Source organism: Motacilla alba, chromosome 25 (genome assembly GCF_015832195.1).
Source record: "Motacilla alba alba isolate MOTALB_02 chromosome 25, Motacilla_alba_V1.0_pri, whole genome shotgun sequence".
Classification (NCBI taxonomy): Eukaryota; Metazoa; Chordata; class Aves; order Passeriformes; family Motacillidae; genus Motacilla; species Motacilla alba.
The window spans coordinates 1,540,304-1,549,006 of NC_052040.1; the positions used below are offsets into that span (position 1 = coordinate 1,540,304).

The following is an 8,703-nucleotide window of genomic DNA, read 5'->3' on the forward strand; positions in this document are numbered from 1 at the left end:
CCAGACTGTGCAGGGGGTCAGGGTGCCAAGGGACCTGGGGCCTGGGGTTTGGGCTGGCTGGGGGGTCATGGGGCTGTGAGGGCGAGGGGCTGTGGGTTGCAGAGCTGTGGGGTCTGGGGGTTGTGGGGTCGCAGGGCTGTGGGGTTGCAGGGCTGTGGGGTCGCAGGGCTGTGGGGTCGCAGGGCTGTGGGGTCAGGGGGTCAGGGGGTCTCAGGGCTGTGGGGTCAGGGGGTTGTAGGGTCTCAGGGCTGTGGCGTCACAAGGCTGTGGGGTCTCAGGGCTGTGGGGTCACAGGGCTGTGGGGCCACAGGGCTGTGGGGTCTCAGGGCTGTGGGGCCACAGGGCTGTGGGTCGCAGGGCTGTGGGGTCAGAGGGCTGTGGGGTCAGGGGGTTGTGGGGTCAGGGGGTTGTGGGGCCACAGGGCTGTGGGGTCAGAGGGCTGTGGGGTCACAGGGCTGTGGGGTCTGGGGGTTGTGGGGTCTCAGGGCTGTGGGTCGTAGGGCTGTGGGGTTGCAGGGCTGTGGGGTCACAGGGCTGTGGGGTCAGGGGGTCAGGGGGTCTCAGGGCTGTGGGGTCAGGGGATTGTGGGGTCTCAGGGCTGTGGGTTGCAGGGCTGTGGGGTCTCAGGGCTGTGGGGCCACAGGGCTGTGGGGTCTCAGGGCTGTGGGGTCTCAGGGCTGTGGGGCCACAGGGCTGTGGGGCCACAGGGCTGTGGGGTCAGAGGGCTGTGGGGTCAGGGGGTTGTGGGGCCACAGGGCTGTGGGGTCACAGGGCTGTGGGGTCTGGGGGTTGTGGGGTCACAGGGCTGTGGGGTCGCAGGGCTGTGGGGTCAGGGGGTTGTGGGGCCACAGGGCTGTGGGGTCAGGGGGTTGTGGGGTCAGGGGGTTGTGGGGCCACAGGGCTGTGGGGTCTCAGGGCTGTGGGGTCACAGGGCTGTGGGGTTACAGGGCTGTGGGGTCAGGGGGTTGTGGGGCCGCAGGGCTGTGGGGTCTCAGGGCTGTGGGGTCACAGGGCTGTGGGGTTACAGGGCTGTGGGGTCAGGGGATTGTGGGGCCGCAGGGCTGTGGGGTCTCAGGGCTGTGGGGTCTGGGGGCTGTGGGGTCTGGGGGCTGTGGGGTCACAGGGCTGTGGGTCGCAGGGCTGTGGGTCGCAGGGCTGTGGGGTCAGGGGGTTGTGGGGTCGCAGGGCTGTGGGGTCTCAGGGCTGTGGTGCGGGGCTGGCCATGGGGCTGTGAGACCAGGCTGTCCAGGGGCACGTGTCCAGAGGCGTGCACGGGGCCATGGGGCCGGGCTGTCCTTTGGGCCGTGGCCAGCAGTTGCCAACCCTGCCCAGCCCGGGCAGCGCTGACGTGTCAGGTCCTACCCGTGCTCTACCTGGCCACATGGTCAGTGCCACTCCGTCACGGGGGGCTCCTGCAGGGGACATCTCTCCTCTGGGCCCAGAACGGACCCCTTCAGCATTGCTGGGGAGTCCCATGGGCAGCCAGTCCAGCCAGGGGGGCTGCTGGGTGCTGAGGCACCTTCTCAGAGTGGCTATGGGAGCTGGACCCCCACCTGGGTACTCTGCGTGGCAGCTGGAGGGGCCACAGGCGGGGCAGGGCCCTCCTGGGTGGGTGCCTGTCCCTGGAGGTCCCAACCCCTACGTTGGAAGGGGAGGGGGCCACAGGGCTGCGCTCTCTGTGAACGGGCAACTCTTTGTAGGGCCCAGCCCTTCGAATCAGGCCCCTGTTCTGACTCCTGGGGCCCTGCCCAGGGCTGGAGGGGCTGAGAGGGGAAGCAGCAGTGCCAGGCACACCCCATCCCCTCTGGGGCTCTGTCCTAGGCACACGACCCCATGCCCGGCTGGCAGAATGGAGCTGGGGGTGGGGGGCGCTGCACTGTGCCACACCCCCACCAGTGCACCCCCCCGCAGTCCCAGGGAGCCCCCTGCTCTCCAGAGACCCCCAGCCCCTTGCCTGCACCCCAGCCCAGCTCCGGTAGCTCCCAGCACGTGCCAGCGCTCCTGGCACAGCCATGGGCCCCACCCAGAGCCCACATTCTGCGGCCGAGGGCTCCATCAGCTGCCCGCTGCTGGGCTGCTCCCGGGGCTGCTCCCGGCCGAGCACTGGCTCCATGCCTGCGACCACATGGGCTTTCTTTGCGGAAGGGTTGGCTTCCTTGTTTTTCTGCCTTTTCAGTAGTTGCCAAAACACTCCCAGTGCCCAGGAACAGGCCCAGCTCAAACCGGGGCTGCCAGGGGGCCGCCGCTGCGCTCCAGGGATGGCTGCTCCCGAGGTTTGTGCCCTGGTGCTGCCGCACGGCCTCTTCTTCCAGCACCCCCAGAGCCTTTTTGGGGCTCACGGGGTGTTTGGAAGAGCCTGAGCCCGCAGGGGCAGGGGAGGGGAGCAGGATATGCTGCCAGCACCCAGCGACACACGTGCAGCTGCCCTGGCGCTGGCACATTCCGCCTGTGCAGCCACGGGGAAAGCGGACATGTCAAGCCAGACACGTTAAACCCCGAGCAGAAACCGAGAGCACAGGAGGGGCGAGAGGGATGGGGTCTGGCAGGACACGTCACATCCAGAGGCGTGCAGGGACCAGGGACACGGTGACACCCCCAGCACTAACCCCAGGACTGCCTGGAACGGGAAACAAGAGCCACCACCCAAGCCGAGGCCACCCAGCTGGGTGACAGCCACGTCAGGGGAGTTGTTGTCCCAGAGAAGCCCCCCTGGCACACCACGGCGCAGCCCTGGGGACACACGGCTGCCCCCATCCTTTTATTTTAACTGTGATAAATACACCCCAGCCGAGGAGCTGCCACCCCGCCGAGGAGCTGCCACCCTGCCGAGCCAAGCCCGGCACCAAGACCCCGCAAACAGAGATATTTATATAAAACAACACCACAAAAAGAGCCATGGAATCGCAGGGGGAGCACCAGCCCCGTCCTCCACCCCCGGCACGGAGCAGGATTGCAAAGCCAAGCGAGTGCGGGGACCGTGGGGCGTGCGGGACCCTCCCTCCCCGCCGCCGATCTCCGTTCGTCCAGTTCTGTCATGTGCACGGATCCGGCTGCTCCAGAACCATCCGGCTCCCGCTGCCCACGGCGAGGGGCCGAGCAGCACCGGGGGATGTGCCCGGGGCCGGTGCTGCTCCCCCGGGAGTGGCGGGCTGCGGCCGCCCCCTCCCCAGGGCAGCCGCCCTCCTTCCCAGCGCGCCCTTCAGAGGTTGTCGGAGCCGGCGGCGGGGTTGGTGTAGGTGAAGGTGCCGGCCCTCGTGGTGCTGCCGCCGGCCACCTTCGGGGCAGGAGAGGTGAGGGGGTGTCAGGACTGGGCTGAGCCCCCACCCCGGGGCAGCACAGTAACACCTGCACCCTCTCCACGGCCGCTGTGGGCAAGCAAAAATCGCATCCTCCCATCGTGGTGGGCTGCTGCCGCCAGCCACGGGCACCCCGGGCCCCCGCGGACGCCCCGAGCCCCCCTCCCCGTGCGCAGGAGGAGCCGCGGTGGCCCCGGCCGTGTTCCCGCACGATAAGCCGGCCCGGCGAGTGCGAAGGTAAATATTTACCCAGGCCCCTGGTATTTGCTCAGGGTGAGCTGCTCGAAGGGAGCCGGAGCAGCTGGGCACGGCCCCCGCCCACAGCCCCGCGTGGGGGGAGCACAGGGCGGCCCCCCGAGCCCGGCATCGCCTTGGAGAGCCCTTTGCGCCTCCGGGCAGCTCCCGGCGCCACAGCAGCAGCTCCAGCTCCAGCTCGGGAGCTGCCCGTGCGGGATGAGGGATGCTGGAATCACCCCCTCAGCCCCCCATCAGCTCTGCAGAGCCCCAGCGCTGCTCCCCACCCACGGCACGGGATGCGGGGTGACCTGAGGGTCCGCCAGGGACACAGCAGAGCAGGAGAAGGGGCAGGGTGGGCAGGCAGCGAGCCCCTGACGCCGCTGGGGCGGGGCACGGGCAGAGGCTGCCCAAGGTCGCGGGGAGCTCCGCGGAGCCGGGCCGGGTCTGCCCGCGCCGGCCGCTGCTCCAGCCAGGCGTGAATGTTACCCTCCCCTCCCGGCGAGGCCGGCGTGGGACGAGCTCCCCGCACACCCGTCCCTGCCCCGGCATCTCCCATTAAGCCAGGGATCCTAGCCACTGAGCCAGGGATGCCCCCCTGCTCTCTGCCCTCCCGGGAGCCCGGGAGTGGGGCTCTGGCTCTCACCTGGCTGTAGGGGTTGGGTTTGCTGTTGGGGGACACGTAGCGCCCGTGGCTCTGGTACTGCAGGTATTCGGCCATGGGGTGGTAGGAGTCCTTCTGGCTGAGCAGGTCCAGCTTCCCTCGGCTTTTCCGGCGGCAGGTGCAGGTGGACTTGGGGAGAGAGAGGGGTCAGAGCTCGGCCGGTGTGGGGACAGGGACGGGGCAGCGAGCAGCAGAGGGCAGGTGAGGACTGGGGTGGGGATGAGGCCTCACCATCAGGAGGAGACAGGTGAAGATGGTGAACAGCAGCAGGATGCTGACCAGGACCAACAGAGCAATGGCCCAGTCCGGGATCACGGGCGCTGGAGCTGGGGATATCACTGCTGCAGAGCCTGAAAGGAGCAGAGCTGTGTCTGCACCACAGGTAGAACTGGGGCAGAGCCCTGAGAGATCCCTGGGACAGGACACCAGCGTCTGAGCCCTCCCGCATGGGATCCTGCCTGACACAGACACTGGGAATGTGCACTGGCCCCATCCGCTGCAAGCCCCAAGCCCATCACAGCACCAAGCAGGCCCCCTGACTCAACCAGGACAGGGCATTGCTTCTGGAGCCCTCCATGCTTCCCCCAGGCTCCATCCCCCTCCCTGCCCAGCCTCTCACTCTGGATGCTGTCCAGCTGCAGGCCCATGATGAAGCCGTTCTGGTCCAGGCTCTTCCTCAGGCGTTGCTCGGCAGCGTCGGCAGTGACGGCATCGCTCCCGTTCCCAAACACGAGGGTGGACTGGACCTCCACTGAGCCTGGGCTGCACAGGAGGAGGCATCAGCACCCGGACTGCCCCCGGAGGGGCTACAAACCGGGGGGATACACTGCAATGCACCGGCCTCACTGGTGCTGCTGCTGCTCACCTGTACTGCAGCTGGCTGCAGCCGGTGTAGGTCTGCGTGCCCATGCAGCCCGCACAGCCAAAGACGTGTTGGAACTGGAAGGAAGCATTGAGGTCACGGCCACCTCCCCACAGGCACAGACACCCCCCTTTCCTGAACTGGCAGAATGGAAACTCTGGGCACTTCCATGGAAAGCCCCAAATTGAGGTGGCTCCTTCCCAGTACAGCCCACGTTCTCTGCCCCAAGGTGAGTGGGTTCCTTCCCAGCACAGCCCACGTTCTCTGCCCTAAGGTGAGTGGGTTCCTTCCCAGCACGGCCCGGGGCCTCTGCTGCTGGGGCTGGGACTCACCATGGCCAGGACAGTGCGGCTCAGGCTCCTGTACTCCTCCGACGCTGGGTCGCGCAGGCTCTCGTTGAAGCTCCTGTTGATGATGCGGAAGGACAGCGGGACACGGACGAGCAGCTGGGCAGCAGGCAGCTGGGCTGAGGTCTTGCTGGGGTTGGGACCACCCTGGGTGGGAGCTGTGCTGCCCTCAGACGTTATCTGGGTGGGAAAGACCTGAGCACTGGTGCTCCCGTTGCCTTTGGTGCTGCCGTGCATGGTGGTGGGAGCGGCAGAGCTGCTGTTGGTGCCAAAGGGGGGCACCCAGCTGCTGCTGTTTGAGGTGCCATTGGCACGGGGGACGGCTGGGCTGCCGAGGACAGGCACCACGGTGCCATTGGATGTGGCATTGCTTGTGGAGTGGTTGCCAAACTGGAAGTTCGTGGTGTTTGTGCCAGGGAAGGCGGTGGCGTGGGGGAAGACAGAGGTTTGGGGCCGGCTGGCCCGTGTGCTTTTGGGGAATATATTTGGCAACGAGGTGGTGGCGGTGGTTTCCGTGGTCATCTCCACGGTGGTCGTTTCGGTGGTTTCCATCTCCATGGTTGTCTCGGTGGTCATGGCACGGGTACCTGCAGGAAACCCCTGGAGTCAATAGCTGCAGAGCAGTTGTTGAAGGTTTCACCCAAAACCAGCTCATCAGCTGGACACTGTGGGAAGCACCACAACCCCCAGCAGCCAACAGCCACTTGCTGTTGCCCACGAGGCTAACGAGACCTTCAGCAACACCCCACGATTGGGCACTTGTGGCACCACCGAGGGTCCAGGTGGAGCTGGCTGGGCACTGGCACCTGCACCGTGTCCAGCCCTGCAGACCCTGGGGCGTCCCTGACACGCTGGGGGCTCCGGCATGCCACCCAGTAAAGCCCCCCTTGCTGTGGGTGACAGGCTGGGGTGCCCCCGTGCCCTCCAGACCTGCCTGGCCTGGCTGGGGGCCAGTACAGGCAGCTCCCGGGCAGGTTCCCAGCGGGTGCTGCAGGAGCCGGCGGCACTGGAGGAGAGCCCGGGGTCGGGGTGCTCAGCGGGACACACCTGCATTCCAGCCCGCAAGCCCCGGGCACAGCCTGCTCCGGCTGGTCCCGGCACAGCCCGGCCCTCGGCCGAGCCCTTCGGACACGGCAGAGGGGCCGTGCTCTGAGCCCCCAGGTACCGACATTCCTGGGCACAAGCAGCCCCGGGGCGCTGCACCCCAGAGCCAGAACGGGGACAATGCCCCTGCTGCCAGGATGCCCCCGGTTCCAGTATCCCCCGGCCCCCACTTTGAAAGGGACCCCACCCCGCTTCCCCTGCCTCGCCTGCCCGGGTCCCTGCCCCTGCGGCTCGAGGTGCCCGCGGCTCCAGCCCCTCACCTGTGCCCAGCACCAGCAGCAGCAGAAAGACAGGGAACGCCATGGGGCTTGTCCGGGGGGGCCCACCGCCTCCTGGGGCTCGGCAGCGGCTGCTCTCCCGTTAGCTGGTGGCACACGCCTCAGTCCAGGGATCCGGAACTGGCAGCTCGACAGCGGCCTGAGCTTTATAGAGCACCTGGAGCAGGTGGGGAGGCCCCGCCCCGCCGCCGGCTCCAGGCAGGGGGGGTCGTTCTGCCCCGCTTGGCACCGGGGTGCCACCGCGCCGATGGGGTCCCCGCAGCATCGGTTGGGTCGCTCGTGCTTCCCTGGCTCGGGGAGACTCCGCTGGCAGCGTCCCTGCGCCAAGGGAGGACCCAGGCGAGCGGGCACAGGACGGGACAGCGGCCGGGCACCCCGGGGCAGGGGCGGGAGCAGCATCTGCCCGGCTGCCCGGGCTGAGCCACGGGCGCCAGGACCCGGTGGGGGGCACGGGGGGGACACGGAGCCCCCCAGCCCCTCGTGCAGGGGGGGGCCTCATCCTCTGGCTCAGCCCGGGGTTAATCATTAGCGGCTGGTCATCGCCTCGCCCTACACTCAAATAAACACCGGTGACCCCCCCGAAACGCTTACGCAGGTACAGCCCAGGGCCCCACCACGTCCCAGCACCTCCCAGTAACTTCCCCCAGGCGCCAGGGCCCCCCCAGCAGGCACAAACCCCCATCCCCGCTCAGGACACGGGTGCTGCCAGGTGCCGCGCTGGGTGCCAGTGCCCCACCCCAGAGGTAACGGGCACCGCCCGTGCCCGGGCGCAGGTGACATGTGCTCCTGGCACGGATGGGCATCAAAAGCTACTGTGGTACCACTCTGCCCCTGGCCTGCAGGAATTCCTGATCCTGGGAGAGCCCAAATCTCTCAGGAGGAGCTGATTCCTGTGAGGGTCCCAGTTCCTGGGGAGGTCATGGTCGGGGTCCCCGCACTTGGCTCCTGGCCAGCCTCATGTGAGGCCAAAGTGCCACCCCAGCCACACCAAACGCGAGGGGGTGCTGAGAAGGGGAGCAGAGAGGAGGGACCCTCCGTGCAGCAGCGATTGAGGGCAAGGGATGATGGCCCAGGTTTCAGTGCAGGTGGACTGGGACCCTCTGTTCCCCCCACAGCGGCCACAGCCTTGGCAAGCCGGGCCACGTGCAGGCAGCTGCAGGCAGGATGCAGGCAGCACCTCTGGGCAAACATTTCCTTCCCAAAAAGGCCTCACCACGGAAATGGCTCTCCCCATGCAGCAGGCTGACCCCTGCTGCCCTCTGCTCCAGCCTCCCCACTCAGCTCTGGGGGCTTTCCCCTGAGCCTCCCCATCCCCCCAGAGTGAGGGGACACGCTGTGAGCCTCCTGCAGACACCCACAGAGGACACACTGTGTGGGGGGCTGAGGGGCAGGAGGGGGTCCCAGCAACTGCTCTCACCCACCAGCCCTGGGAGCAGGGGCCATTAGCCCACCCTGTCCACGCCCAGTGGGTTCCATGTCAGTTCCATGTCCACCCTGTCCATGTCCCATGGGTCCATGGGTCCACCCTATCCATGTCCCATGGGTTCCATGTGTCCACCCTGTCCATGTTCCGTGGGTCCTGTGTGTCCACCCTGTCCATGTCTGGTGGGTCCTGTGTGCCCACCACCCCATGGGTTCCATGTGTTCACCCTGCCATGTGCCCACGCCCACCCTGTCTGGTGGGTTCTGTGTGTCCATCCTGTCCATGCCCAGTGGATTCCCGGTGTCCACCCTGTCCGTGCCCGGAGTATGTCCCGTGTCCAGCCCGTCCGTGTCCGGTGTATCCCCCGTGTCCAGCCTGTCCGTGTCCGGTGTATCCCGGTGTCCAGCCCGTCCGTGTCCGGTGTATGCCCCGTGTCCAGCCCGTCTGTGTCCGGTGTATGCCCGGTGTCCAGCCCGTCCGTGTCCCCCGGTCCCG

General features: G+C 67.7%; 1 protein-coding gene across 1 annotated transcript; it reads right to left on the minus strand.

Moving 5' to 3' along the window:
* Window positions 1-2,745: 2,745 nt before the first annotated feature.
* On the minus strand, window positions 2,746-7,357 carry MUC1 (mucin 1, cell surface associated). The gene is made up of 7 exons (XM_038161854.1): window positions 6,768-7,357; window positions 5,389-5,990; window positions 5,060-5,133; window positions 4,814-4,956; window positions 4,426-4,544; window positions 4,177-4,323; window positions 2,746-3,274 (listed from the first exon to the last, which is right to left on the minus strand). The coding sequence occupies exons 1-7, from the start codon at window positions 6,808-6,810 to the stop codon at window positions 3,200-3,202; spliced, it is 1,203 nt and encodes a 400-aa protein (XP_038017782.1). The 5' UTR covers window positions 6,811-7,357; the 3' UTR covers window positions 2,746-3,199.
* Between the last annotated feature and the right edge of the window lie 1,346 nt (window positions 7,358-8,703).

What these genes read in the sequence shown, in the direction of transcription:
- MUC1 (XM_038161854.1), bottom strand. Translation starts at nt 6,810, where the DNA reads ATGGCGTTCCCTGTCTTTCTGCTGCTGCTGGTGCTGGGCACAG. An exon ending in TGCAGCCAGCTGCAGTACAG is followed by an intron (nt 4,957 to 5,059) that starts GTGAGCAGCAGC and finishes CCTCCTGTGCAG; the next exon opens with CCCAGGCTCAGTGGAGGTCC. An exon ending in TCACCTGTCTCCTCCTGATG is followed by an intron (nt 4,324 to 4,425) that starts GTGAGGCCTCAT and finishes TCTCTCCCCAAG; the next exon opens with TCCACCTGCACCTGCCGCCG.